Source organism: Elephantulus edwardii, unplaced genomic scaffold (genome assembly GCF_000299155.1).
Source record: "Elephantulus edwardii isolate Elephantulus edwardi_28Jun2011 unplaced genomic scaffold, EleEdw1.0 scaffold00143, whole genome shotgun sequence".
NCBI lineage: Eukaryota > Metazoa > Chordata > Mammalia > Macroscelidea > Macroscelididae > Elephantulus > Elephantulus edwardii.
The window spans coordinates 16,501-31,523 of record NW_006399893.1 but is presented as its reverse complement, the minus strand read 5'-3'; the positions used below and the strand labels follow the sequence as shown (position 1 = coordinate 31,523).

General features: G+C 39.7%; 1 protein-coding gene across 1 annotated transcript in view; it reads left to right on the top strand.

Annotated features, from left to right (window-relative positions):
• The window catches only part of DARS (aspartyl-tRNA synthetase), a 94,454-nt gene extending 93,282 nt beyond the window's left edge, over positions 1-1,172 (top strand). The window contains 1 exon segment of the mRNA XM_006894444.1: positions 1,081-1,172. Within this exon segment, the coding sequence (XP_006894506.1) occupies positions 1,081-1,172 (92 nt within the window).
• Positions 1,173-15,023: the final 13,851 nt, after the last annotated feature.

Genomic DNA, 15,023 nt, shown 5'->3' with positions numbered 1-15,023 from the left:
CCTTCTAGAAACCATTGTCTCTTGTATACTTTTGCAATACTAATCTTTGAACATGCAAAATAATTTTTTTCACAAAGTATAACATACTAACTTGCATTTTTCACTTAATCTTTTTTCATTGCCACATTAGAACACATTGAAAGGATATGCCTTCATCTTGATAGTCAGCTTTGGACATATATTGATACCAACCTTTTATTATCATAAATAATGCTATGTTTAATCTAAATTATTAATGAGAAATTTAGAGCTGTTTTATCATGTTCAGTAATAGTAATTTTGCATATGTTTTTTGTCAATTTTTGTGGCCAGCGGTGTAAATTTTAAACTCAAGATTAACTAAGGAAGGTTGTATGGTTGTAACTGAGTTTTATTTTGTTTTAGCCAAAAAGACACTTCAGAATACTCTCTGCCTTTTGATAAGTAAGGTATTGGGAAGATAATGATGTGATTTTTTAAAAAAATGTAATCTTAAATTACATTACCATAGTTATTATTGTTGTTTTGTGCCATCAAGTCAGAGCCCTCGCATAGCTAGCCCTCTATTAGCTTTTCAGAGGCTGTAAATCCCATGGAAGGAGATAACCATGTTTCCCAAGATGCCGTCTGATAGGTTCAAGCCACTAGAGGTGCCTTTGAATCAGTGGTACATCTCCCTGCAACTACGCCACCTGAGCTCCCACCATATTACTTGCCAATAAAATTACAATAAATAACCTGAGAGAGAGAGAGATGTATATGTATATATGTGTATATATATATTTTTGATGCTTATTTTATACTCTTGGTCTGAATTAATAAGTAGAATATGGTATCATTTGGAAGCATAGTTTATAGTTTGTTTTCCTTTTAATAGTTAAATCATAAACTTTCTCTGTAATTTGTATATTTATATTTATATATATGATTTGTAGTTCACATTTCACAAAATCCATACCATTGAAAGATGTGTCATTTAGGCCTTCCCACGTACTAATTAATCTCTGATACTGAACTGATAGCCAAAACATTTGATTTTTTAAGTGAATTCAAAATAATACAAGTTGCAGTAAGGAATTCATGATTCTTTTCTTCTCCCAGGCTTAGAACGAGTGACTATGCTGTTTTTGGGATTACACAATGTTCGTCAAACATCGATGTTCCCCCGGGATCCTAAACGACTCACTCCTTAAAGAAAGCTGTGCTTTCACCCTCCCAGTAACCTGCTGCATTCAGGCTCTACTGTAGGCACTAAAAATATGGAATAGAATGAATGTCTTATCTAAAGTGCCACAATCCTTTTCTTATTAATTCAGCATAGGTTAATTTAAAAAAGAAGATTTTTATAACTTTGGATATGCTTCAGTAGGAAATTCTTGAACATTTTAATGAGAAATTCATATGGTTATGTTGAAAATTCATGTTCTATTACCATAGTAAATGTTAATAACAGTTTTAAACAGTTAAGATTATGGAATTTTTTAAATTTTCTATGTTAACAATGGCTCTAAAATTGAAGTCCAAAATTTTCAGTATTTGAACTTTTCTTTAAATTGTGACATTGAAATAAGGACGTTGGAGAAGTGGCTGTTTCTGAATGTATAAGTTGGTTATCATGAAATATTAAACAGAAAGTCTCCATTCTTAGAAATTATGTGCTGAAACCACATAAAGCAGGTGAAATACTGGTCAGAAACTATTCAGTATCATATTGTATTGAGATATTATAGACTAAACTTGAGTTTCAATAAAATTTAAAGCTAATGATATTTTGTCATTGTATTATGGTAATCTTTTTTTTTTTTAACTACTTTCTGGATTTACAATTTTAGGACCAAAAAAATAGCTTGTTGGCGGGGGGAAGTCAAAAAGGTAAGATGTTATCCCTAGAGTAGAGCATAGACATTGTGCCAATTATTTTTGAAAGCCGAAACACTTTTTTTCTCCCCTCACAATTATGAGTTCTATGAAAGTAAAGTATCAATTTTTACAATTTCTTTAACGTCCTACCAGAGTGTCTTAGACACTCCAAAAATGTTACATTAATTTATACCACACCAGCAGTAAAATGGACTGCTACCCTGGAAATAATTACTGTATGAATCCAGTGTGTTTTACTCTTTTCCATATTTCTTTGACAGTGAATAAGGTTGACAGAAAAAGAATTGATGTTTTGAGTTGTAGTGTTGGAGAAGAATACTGAATATCGCATGCAATACAAAAAGAATGAACAGATTTGTCCTGGGAATAGTGCAGCGAGAGCGCTCCTTGGAGGCAAGGACGGCAAAGCTTCATCTCACATATTCTGGGCATGTTGCTGGGAGAGGCTGTTTTCCTAGAAAGGGATATCATGCTTGGAAAGATGGTGGTGGTGGTGGTTGTTAGATGCTGTCGAGTTGCTTGCGACTCATATCGACCCTATGTACAACAACCCTAAACTCCGCTCTGTCCTGTGCCAGTCACACTGCCTCTGAAACACCCATCCCAATTAACCCAGTCACTGAATCAGTCCACCTCATAGAGGGCCTCCCCCTCCTGCGCTGTCTGTCCACCCTCCCAAGCATGATGTCCTTCTCCAAGGACCAGTCTGTCCTTACAACATTTCCAAAGTATGTTAGACGGAGCCTCAGAATTCTTGCCTCCAAGGAACCACCCAGTTTAACCCTTTCCAGGATGAATCTGTTTGTTTTCCTACCAGTCCTTAGTACCCTCAGTACTCTTCTCCAGCGCCACAGCTCAAAGGCATCAATTCTCCTTCTATCCTCGCTGGTCATTGTCCAACTCTATGATGCATAACAAGTGATTGCAAAGACCATGGCCTGTATCAGACACACCTTAGTCTCCAGAGAGACACCATTGCTCTTCAGTACTTTGGAGAGGTCCCTAACAGCAGACTTTCCCATCACAATACGTCTTTTAATTTCGTGGCTGCTGGTGCCAAGAGTGTTGACTGTGGAGCCAAGCAAACTAAAGCTGTGTACAATCTCAATCTCTTCACCATCTATCCTGATGCTGCCAATTGGTCCAGTGGTGAGAATCTTTGTCTTCTTGATATTGAGCCTCAATCCATATTGGAGGCTGCAGTCCTTGACCCTCTGCAGCAAGCGCTTCAGGTCCTCCTCAGTTTCAGCAAGCAGGGGGGTTGTGACATCTGCATAACGCAGACTGTTGATAGATCTTCCACCAATCTTGACCCCACATTCCTCCTCAAAGAGCCCAGCCTCCCGGATAATCTGTTCTGCACACAGGTTGAAAAGGTATGGAGATAGGAAGCATCCCTGGCATACACCCTTCCCAATTTTGAACCATGCAGTTTTGAACCTTGCTCTGTTCTGACAACTGCCTCCTGATCCAAGTATAGGTTTCGCATTAGCACGATCAAGTGTTCTGGGATTCCCATTCTTCTTAGAGTCAGCCACAGTTTGTTATGAACCTCACAGTCAAACGCCTTTGCGTAGTCAATGAAACACAGACATTCCTCTGGTATTCTCTGCTTTCAGCTAAGATCCATCTAACATCAGCTACAATATCCCTAGTACCACGACTTCTTCTAAACCTAGCCTGGACTTCTGGCAGTTCTCTGTTGATGTGCTCTTCCAGTCGTTTTTGGATAATCTTCAGTAGAATCTTGCTTCATGTAAAATCAATGAGATTGTTCTATAGTTTCCACACTCTGTTGGGTCACCTTTCTTTGGGATGGGAGCAAATATTGATCTCTTTCAGTCAGAGAGATGGCAATAAAGAAGGAAACCCTCCACCCTTCACCAGATCAATTGACACAGTGACTGCTGCAATGGCCTGAAGTGTGTTAGATCCTCAGGATGGCACAAGATAGGACAGGGTTCAGATCTGTTTATAGGATGACTATGAGTCGTACTCAACTTGATAGCATATAATACTCCACTACCACCCTTCTTTTTCTATATTGTGTAACGTTCAGGCTCCAAAATAATATTAATAATGACTCGGGCTGTTCTCAAATTCATGGAACTACAACTTCTTTCAAAATAAATAGTTCTAAAATCTTAGAATGACAATTTCTTTCATTATTTTTACTGTATTTCAAACATGCCAACAAAAGTGGACCATGATAAAATGAGGACCCCAGTTCTCAACACCCAGCTTTGTCAAATTATAGCATTATATCTTACTTGCTTTGAATATTCCAGGAGAAAGGAATTGTGGGTACAGTTGAAGCTGCCTTTTGGTCCACCCTGAGCTCACTCATTCTTATTCTCCCTGTGAGTACTTACTATATGATCCAGTGAGGATTTTTTTTCTAATTTAAGTGTTTGTTCCAGTAAACATTATCTAGTGTTGTTTTGCAGATTTATATTAGTTTTTTCTTGGTATTTGATTGGAGTTATAGAATGATTTAGAGATAATTAGAATGTACTTCTTTTTAGTCTTCCAGCAAGTAAACGTGGTATATCTCTCCTCTTACTGAAATTCTTTAATATCCTCCAAACTTATTTTTCAATAATAATAAATACGCTAAAATAAATAAATAAATAAGCAAGCAAGAATATCTTTGCCTTGGAATTGAAAACGTTGTAATAGTTGTTGTTATGTGCCGTCGAGTTGCTTGTGACTCATAGTGACCCTAAAACCTTGCTCTATCCTGTGCCAAACTTATTGTCTCTGACACCCTTACCCCCATTATCCCAGTCACTGAATCAGTCCATCGCATTGAAGGTCTTCCTCTTTGTGCTTTCCCTCCACCCTCCAAAGCATGATGTCCATCTCCAAGTACAGTCCCTCCTTGCTGTCCAAAGTATGTCAGAAGAAGCTTCAGAATCCTTGCTTTGAAGGAACAGCCTGATCCTACCCTCTCTAGGACTAGCCTGTTTGTTCTGCTAGCAGTCCATGGTGTATATTCAGTATTCTCCAACACCACAGCTCAAAGGCATCAATTCTTCTATCATTCCCATTGTTCAGCTTTCTGATACATATCAAGTGATTGCAAAGACCATGACCTGAATCAGGCTCACCTTAGTCTCCACACTGACATTGTTGCTCTTCAGTACTATGGAAGCAGACTTTCCCAATGCAATTCACCTTTTAAGTTCCTGGCTGCAGGTACTAAGAGTGTTGATTGTGGAGCCAAGCAAATGAAAGCTGTTAACAATCTCAGTCTCTTCACCTTCTGTCAATGCTGCTGCCATTCAGCCCAGTGGTGAGAATCTTTGTTCTCTAGATGTTGAGCTTCAATCCGTTTTGAAGACTGTGGTCCTTAACCATCTGCAGCAACTGTTTCAGGTCCTCCTCGGTTTCAGCAAGAAGGGTTGTGTCATCTGCATAACACAGATTGTTGATGCCTCTTCCTCCAAACCTGATGCCACATTTCTCCTCATAGAGCCCAGCCTCCCGGATAATCTGTTCTGTAGATAGATCAAAAAGATATGAATATAGGACACATCCCTGGCGTATACTCTTCCCAGTTTAAAACCATGTGGTGTTGCCTTGCTCTGTTCTGATGACTACCTCCTTCCTGGTCCAAATATAGGTTTCGCATAAGCAAAATCAACTGTTCTGGGATTCCCGTTCTTTTCAGAGGTAGCCACAGTTTATTGTGATCATCAAATGCCTTTGCATAGTCAGTGAAACACAGATAGACATTACTTTCAGCCAAGATCCATCTAACATTAGTGAGATTATTTTTTTCCATTATGCTTTTAATTTCTACACTGGAGTATAGAAATAATACTGGTTTTTCTCTTGCCTATTTCTTTTATGCAGCAGCATTCTGGATCTCCCTTTTCTCTATTTTGTATTGAGTCTCTTGTATTTTCTTTTTGAGTAAGGGTATCAAACCATTTTATTAAGACTGAGCGCCACCGGGGTGAGGACAATGGGGTCCCATGGTCACAGTCTGACCAGTATTGCCAGTCCCATGCAGCTGCCAAGAAAGTAAGATTCTTGTATTCTCAGTGTAGACAGTCATCAACTGCCAAGAACTAGAGAGCAGTACCAAAAAGTATGAATTTTGTCAGCCAATTAGGAGTTACAAATCAAAACCACAATGAGAGATCCTTCCTCTCCTCATTGCAACATCAGTCAGTCATCTCAAAATGTCAAAACTTAGGGGGTTCTGATGGCCTAGTGACGAGAAGCTGTGCTGTAATCCCGAAAGCGCACAGTTAGGATCCACCAGCCACATCGCTGGAGAAGAGGGATTGTCTCCTGTGCCATTATGAACAAGAAAGAAAAAAACCACTATAAAAATGTCAAACCATAGATGTGTAGACAAACTGAAACCCTCATCCATTGTTGGTGGAATGTACAATTCCAGAGATCTGTGGAAAACAGGCAGATCCTAAAATAATTGAACCTTATCTCAGGAATGGAAAGCAGACTCCAACAGATACCTATACACTGATGTTCACTGCAGCCCTTTACACAATAGCTGAAAGCTGGAAACCACCTAAGTGTGTGCATAAAGAGATGAAAAGACCAACAAAACTTCGTATGTACACACAATGGGAATATGGTTACGCCGTAAAGAGAAATTATGTCCTGATGCATGCCACTACATGGACAAAGCATCATGCCGAGGGAAATGATATTTGTCAAAAAGAACAAATATTACATGATTTCACTAACAGGAAATTAGCAAATATATAAAATCTGAAGAGGAGAAGGGGGAAATGGGAAAGAATTTTTTAGAGAGTGTTGTGTTTGTGTTAATACTGGTAATATCGTTTGGGAAAAGAGAGACAAGGGCTGTGTGCCATCACATGAATAATCAGTGTCACTGTGATGGTGGAGGTGGTATGTCAGCGTGGTGAGACGTTGAGCTCAAAAGCTTGTGTACTCAGCACCTATAGTGAGATCTGCTGTGGTCCAGTCCCTCCTTGATGAGCTCTGCTGTGACAGGAGGGAATTTCTGAGGAGTGTGGGCTACTTCCAGGCTGTCTGGGCATTTTGGTAAAGTTCTCTGCCTTTTTGACTGATCTGACTCCTGCAGCTGGTTCATCTTCATCTGATCTCCAGTTCTGTGGACTTGAGCCAGCAGCCCACTGTTTTCCCTACCGAGCTTGGTTTCCTCAGCCCCTGCAGTTAAACAATCCAGGAAAAGCCTCTAGCTTGGCATCTGACTTGGAATTTGTCAGCCTCTACCACCATGTGAGCCATTTCCATGTGTGCGGATGGTGTGTGTTAATATAAAGGTTTCCCCACTATGGAAGGCGCTATGGCGCTTTCTCAAAAAGTTGAAAATATAAATAACATCTGACCAGCAATTTCACTACTAGGAATATACCCTAAAGAAACCAGATCTGCTGCCCAAACAGATATTTACCATACTCATGTTTATTGCTGCTTTATCCACAGTAGCAAATATTTGGTATGTACATACAATGGGAATAGCAAAGAGATGGAAACAAACCAAGTGCCCATCAACAAATGAATGGGTAGAAAAACTAAGATATATTCACGCAATGTAATACTATGCAGCACTGAAAAACAAGGACTATTACACAACATGGGTTGTATGCCCCTCAAGGACATACATTATGCTGAGTGAAATAGTTCAGCATATTGTCCTCACAAAAGGGCAGATACTGCATAATACCACTGTTACAAAGCAGGAGCAACATGGGAGTTGGGGGGAAACTAAGAAAAGAAAAATAGTGAGCCCTGTATTGGAACAGATGAAGGAAAGATCTGTTTAAAAGGAATATATGATTAGGCATTATTTGTATCACAGCAGTCCAGTATAAGAGGTGCATAGCAAAGTTGATTGCAGGGGGAGAAATTATTAAAAATAGATTTTTTTTTTAACATGAACTGGGGATTAGGAAGGGAACAGTGAATGAAAATCCCAACTTTTCTATAAACTTTTGTTAAAATCACAATGGGAAAATAAAAGATTTCACTGCTTCTGCTTCTCTAGAGAACGCAGCCTAATCACTGCATTATACATAAATCACTCAATTTGTAGATAAATATATTGTCACCAAATTTTTTAGTGAAAAAAAGGTTAATTCTGAGAAAGAAAAACCAAGATTTCAAAATTTTGTGTTTCTAAAGAACTATCAAGAAAGTGAAGAGAATATTTGGGAAGCATTTATCTGATGAAAATTTGATATCCAGAGTATGTAAAGAACTACAGTTTAGCAATGTATTCTTGCTGAGTTGAATTCAATTATGAGCAAAGGGTTTGAATACATATTTATTCCAAAATAATGCTAGTATCTCACTATTGGCAGTGTACCCTAAAGAAATCAGAGCTGTGACAAACATATGTATGCACAGCCATATTTATTGCGACATTTTTCACAAAAGCAAGGAGGTGGAAGCAGCCCATCAACAAGTGAATGGATAGATAAACACTGGTGCATTCAGACAATGGAATATTATGTAACACTGAAAAATAAATGAACTCATCAAACACTACAACATGGATGAAGCTGGAAGATTATTCTGAGTGAAATACCTCATTTTTACAGATGGATATTGAAGAAGGAAGAGAGCAGGAAAAGAATGGATAAATAATGAACATTATTACACTGAGTTAAGTAAAGGAAGGGCAAGTGATAGGACTGGATGATTAGACATATAGGACACCAATCTGAAACAGGAAGTGCATTACAAAGTGAATTGTAGGAAAATACATATCAATGAAGGAATGAAAACCCAGCCTTTTTGTGAACTTTCATTAAAATTGAAAAAAAAATACAAATGGCCAATATGTATATGAGAAGGTCCTCAAAGTTCTTAGTCATTCATTGTTTTGTGCCATCAAGAACCAACTCATAACTGACCCTCCAGCTGGCTTTCAAAGACGATAAATTGCACAGTAAGAGATTTCCCATATTTCTCCCAAGAAACAGCTGGTGGATTTGAACCCTATATCTTTAGGTTGGCAGTACAGCGCTCTCAACACTAAGCCACCAGAGCTCCCTTCTTAGTCATTGTGGAAAAAATACAAATCAAAACCTCACACTCTGACTAGATGGCTGTTATAAAAAACAATGGAAGTGGTGCCTAGTTCTGCTACCACTAACCACTCTTAAGGGATCACAGTAAAAGGTGCTCGATAGAATGATGGACCAAAACTCAAAAAGGGCCAACCTTATTAGTCTAATAAGAGATTGGTAGAATCCCTTAGACTCAACCTTGTTATTATGTCAACTACAACTTCTAGCAAGTGATCTTAACGAACAACTGATCTGAACATTTTGTTGTCATGTGCCGTCCTCACCATCTCCAGTATACTTGAGCCTATTGTTATAGTCACCATGTCAGTCTGTCTTGTTAAGAGTCTTCCTCTCCTATGCTGACTCCATCTGAGACAAAGCTTCACTATCCTTGCTTCCAAGGGGCACTCCGGTTTTACATTCTCCAAGATATACCTGTTTAAACATCCACAGAATAGTCTCTTCAACACCACAACTCAAGAGTATCAATTTTTTTTTCTGTTCTCTTTAGTCATTGTCCAACTTTCTTTTTTATATATATTCAAAATTATGTTTATTGAGATAATTTCCATTCATCTTGATTTTTTTTTTCTTAATGCTGCTTCCATCTGAAGGAGCATCCTTCTGTAAGCCTTGGTTTTTCCTCCTGTAAGCTGACGACACACAGCCAACACACAAAACTGTTTGGGCATGGTTGAAGACTGGTGGTTTTATAGCATTCTGGACATGTCACATCCATGAAATAGGAATTTGGGCTCTGTACCAGCTGCTTCTTCTTATGTTTCCTCTTCTGGAGAGGGATGAAGGAGATCCTTTGTGAGAGTCATGATGGCATGTGGAGGTCATTGCCGGAAAAGCTGTTGTCCAACTTTCATATGCATTGCAAGTAATCAAAATGATCTTGGCTTGGATCAGGTGCACCTTAGTCTTTAAACTGATTCCCTTGCTCTTCAGCACTTTGGAAAGGTTCCTGGCAGATTTTCCCAAAGCAGTATGTCCTGATTTCTTGACTGCTGGTACCAAGGATGTTGATTGTGGATCCAAGTAAGTTGAAATTACTACAAACCATTTTTCTCTTTTCCAAGTTTCATGATGTTGTCTGTTGGCCCAGTGGAGAGGATTTTTGTTTTTTGACATTAAAATATAATCCATATTGAAGGCTGTAGTCGTTGATCCTCTGCAACAAGTGTTACAAATCCTCCTTGCTCTCAACAAGCAAGGTTGTGTCATATGCATATGGTTAATGATGAATCTTCCTCCAGTCCTGATGCCACTCTTAACAAAGTCTGGCTTCTCATATGATTTGCTTAGCATACAGATTGAATAGATATAGAGAAAGGGTACTTTCCTGAAGCACACCTTTTCTGAATTTTAAACCATGGAATGTTCCCTTGCTCTGTTAGGACAACAGCTCTTGGTATAGGTTTATGTTTCACTTGAATACAATTAATTGTTCTCGGATCACCCTTTGAACAAACAGTAAACAATATGTGAAGGCACAGGGTTAGAATCCACCGGGCTTCTCTGCGGGAGGAAGATAGGAGATTTACTGTTGCTGGGGGGTCAGCTATGAATTGGTTCAAAACCACACCTAACAACAACAATAAAGTAGCACCACAAACGTATTCCTTAGGATTGTTGTTAGGCGCCAGCCAGTAGCTGTCCTTCCAGCAAATTTTTAGAGGCTATAAATCATATGGGAAGAGATTGCTCATCCTTCTCCCATGGAGCAGTCCGTAGATTTGAACCATGTGCCTGTGAATTGGCAGCGCAACTCCTTTCCACTAGACCACTGAACTCCTTAGAATAATAGCCAACCATATAAGGTCAGAAGAGGAGCAGTCACCCAGAGAAAGTCCTGAAGGCAGGCAGGGTAAGATGGAATGATTCCTGGCAATGTGAATTGCTGGAAGTAGGAAAGTGCTTACATAAGGGATATTGTGATTAGTGTTTTGTTTTGTTTTTTTCTTTAAAAAAAACAAAAAACCACTACTTTGCTTTGTAAGCTTTCACTAAAATCACAACTTAGAAAAAGTGGAAACTCAGAATTCGCAATGATGTGGAGAGGCTGGAACCCTTGCTCTTGGGACTGTAAAATCATGCTGCAGTGTGGAAAACAGAACTACCATCAACAAGTCACCATCAACTAGATTTTAACCCCCAACAACCCCAAGTGTGTCAGAGTGTAACTGTGCTCCATAGGATTTCTCAAGTGGTATTTTCTTTGAAATGCATTATCACGTACTTAATGATCATCATCACCCAGGGACTCCAGAATTACCATGCAACACAGCCATTGCACACCCTAGGTATACACCCCAGAGAACTGAACACATTCAAAACAGTTGTACACCAGTGTGCATAATGGGTATTACAATAAAGAAAAGGTGGAAATAACCCAACTGTTGGTCAATAGATGAAGGATTCAGTGTGGTGTATGTATGTATATGTTGTGTCTTCGAGTTGGAACCTACTGCTAGCTGACCCTCCAGTGAGTTTTCAGAGGTAGTAAATTGCACAGGAGGAGACTGTCCATCCTTCTCCAATGGAGCCACAGTGTGTGTGTGCGTGTGTGTGTGTGTGTAATTCATTTATAAAGAGAAATGAAAACTTGATACATGTTACAACATGGTTGAATCTTGAAAACATACTGAATCAAGTCAGACACAAAAGGTCAGGGATTGTATAACCCCCCTGGGTGAAATACAGAGATTAGGCAAATGCATAGTGACAACAGATTATTAGTGATTGTCAAGGACTAAATAGGAGGCACACTGCATTTCTGTTTCAGATGAAGTAAAGCTTGGAAAATAGGTAGTGATGATAGCATAACAATGTGATGGCTGCAGTTCACTCTCACTTGAAGTGGCAAACTTTTAAATATATCTTGCTAAAATAACTATTAAAGTATGGATTCTGGGGTGAGACTTTGGTTTCAAATTCTAGTTCTGCTTGCTAACTGATTGATGACTACATGGCTGGCTTATATTTTGTTTATATGTGTAATCCTACTGCATAGGTTTATATTAGGTGCTGAGGTATCGGCTCCAACTCACAGTGACCTTATATTAAACAGAAACACTAATCGGGCCTGAACCATCTGCATAATGGTTAGTGTGAAAGCACTGCTGAGCAAATAGGACAGTTGTACCTTTTCCTGGCTCGATCTTAACCTTTTCCTACTATGTTAGGCGGGGTGTGTGTACGCGCACATCAGTTCTTTTGTTTGTCTCTCTCATAGCTGATCCCACCACCCAAGTTCCCTGAAAGCATGGCAGTTTCCATATATGCCCTCTCCTCCCCACATGTAATTCCTTCCTTTATTAATATCTTATATTGTTGTTTTGTTATTAGAGCCTGTAGAGTCGCAACCAATTGCATTGCTGACCCTCCAGAGGGTTTTCAGAGTCAGTAAACTGCATGGGAGGAGATTGTCCATCTTTCTCTCATCTAGCAGCTAGTGCATTCAGACTGCGTAAGCCATAATGCTAAGTGGCAAACAAATTATAAGAAATTCTGAGAAGAAATATTGAGTCAACATTGTCCTTAATGCTTGATTTCTGCCTTCAACAGTCCCTCCTTTGTTCAGTTTCCCAGCTCCTCGGTGTCCCTTCGGTCACTTGGTGTCTCTGTGTCCATTGGTTCACTGAAAGGTATCCCAGAGACTTAGACCCATCAGGGGAATGACTCATGTGACTATGGGTATGCCGGCTGATTTCGAGAGACTGTTAAGCTTTGTAGACTATGTTGAAGGCATACATAACCAAGATAAAGAGAGAGGTAGCACTGAGGTCCATGAGCTTATATAAGCCTCTTGTGGGGGAAGGGCTTGTATCCCATCCCAATCCTCTCTCCTAAATACTATAAATAGTTCAGCACAGAATAAACAGTTAATCATTGTCTAGGGAAGACATTTTTGAATGATAAACCTGATTAAACACACAGACTTTAGTTTTGCCATGCAGGTTCTTAAAACAATTGACTTGGACCAAGAGGCAGTCATTAGAACAGAGCAAGGATGGTTCAAAATTGGAAAGGGCGTACGCCAGGGATGTGTCCTGTCTCCATAACTTTTCAGTCTGTATGCAGAACAGATTATCTGGAGGCTGGAGTCTATGAGGAGAAATGTTGTGTCAGGATTGGTGGAAGATCTATCAACAATCTGTGTTATGCAGATGACACAACCCTGCTTGCTGAAACTGAGGAGGACCTGAAGTGCTTGCTGCAGAGTGTCAAGGACTGCAGCCTTCAGTATGGATTGAGGCTCAATGTCAAGAAGACAAAGATTCTCACCACTGGACCAATTGGCAGCATCAGGATGGATGGTGAAGAGATTGATATTGTTCACAGCTTTAGTTTGCTAGGCTCCACAGTCCACACTCTTGGCACTAACAGCCAGGAAATTAAAATACATATTGCCATGGGAAAGTCTGCTCTTAGGGGCCTCTCCAAGGTACTGAAGAGCAGTGGTGTCTCTCTGGAGACTAAGATGCATCTGATACAGGCCATGGTCTTTGCAATCACTTATTATGTGTCAGAGAGCTGGACAGTGACTAGGGAGGATAGAAGGAGAATTGATTCCTTTCAGCTGTGGTTCTGGAGAAGATTATTGAATGTACCATAGACTGCTAAGTAAACAAACATTTATCCTGGAGAGGGTTAATCCGGGTGGCTCCTTGGCAAGGATTCTGTGGCTTCATCTAACATACTTTGGACATGTTGTAAGGAGGGACTGATCCTTGGAGAGGGACATCATGCTTGGTAGGGTGGAGGGATGGCGCAGGAGGGGAAGGCCCTCTGGGAGGTAGATTGATTCGGTGACTGGGGTAATCGGGATGGGTGTTTCGGAGACAGTGCGATTGGCACAGGACAGAGCAGAGTTTAGGGCTGTTGTTGTACATAGGGTCACTATGAGTCACAAGTGACTCGGCACATAACAACAACGACAAAGTATTAAAATTAAAGTATTAGTAATAAAGTATTATGAAAGTATTAGATAAAGGCCATCACGATTGATAAAGTATTCATATTATTTAACTGAAGTTCCGTTACATTGGGGTTAGGTCGTCTTAAGGGTTTAGTGTTAAATATGGCTTTCCTAGTCATTGACCTTGATCTTGACAGCAGCACCTACAACAGAGAACCAGAGACCTGACATGAGACAGAGTGACATAGCCCAAAAAAGGCAGACGACTATGAGGGGCATTCCCTGGACCTGCCTGCAAGGGAATCCAAGGGGCTGAGAACTTGGTTAGATGTTGTCTTCATTGAAAAAATTAATCCCAGAGAGCTCTGGTGGCCTAGTGGCAAGAAGATGCACTGCAATCCTAGAGGTGTGCAGTTTGAATCCACCAGGTGCTCTGCTGGAGAAGGAGGGATACTCTCCTCCTGTACCAATCAGATCCGATTTGATGGTACACACAACATTAAAACTTAAAGAAAAAATTAATCTTGGTCCCAAACTGTAGCCTGATATTTCCCTACATAAACCCTTAACTGGTAGGACCATCCCATGGGTCTTCTTCCTTGGCTTCAACTTTTGTTGAAGATGCCAGACCTTCATGGCATCACTGGGTAAGCTGCAAGAGCCAACCTTCAGATGTTTTACCCTGATGCTCTCCTAAAAGTGCTTGCAATTAACTCTAGTACCTCATCTTCAACGGGAAAAGGGCGTCTTACAAGTCCACAGAAAAGACTATGTCAGGATATTCATTGCATACACTTGTTAGAAAACCAAGTTTTAATGGGAAAATCATACTTGAAATGATGTTCATAGACATATGGGACTACTTTCAGGGAATTAAGAGTGACTTCATGGAGCCATTGCTTACAAAGCCTTCCCAGGAAAACTGACCGCTATATGATTTTATAGAGTGTTCCTGGATTTGTAGGCATTCCCCTTTTAAGGTGGTTTACCTCTAGGTAGCCAGGAGACTGTAGATATCATTTAACTAATCTTAGCACTACCTGTGCACAGATAGATCAACAAACTCTTTAAACACAAGAGATTTTCTCAAATTCTGCTGCTCTCCATTAAAAAAAAAATCTATCCTCCCTCTAAATTTTTCAGTTATGAATATCATTCATCTCAAACAAACGAGTTCTAAAAGCCTGCAAGATTTT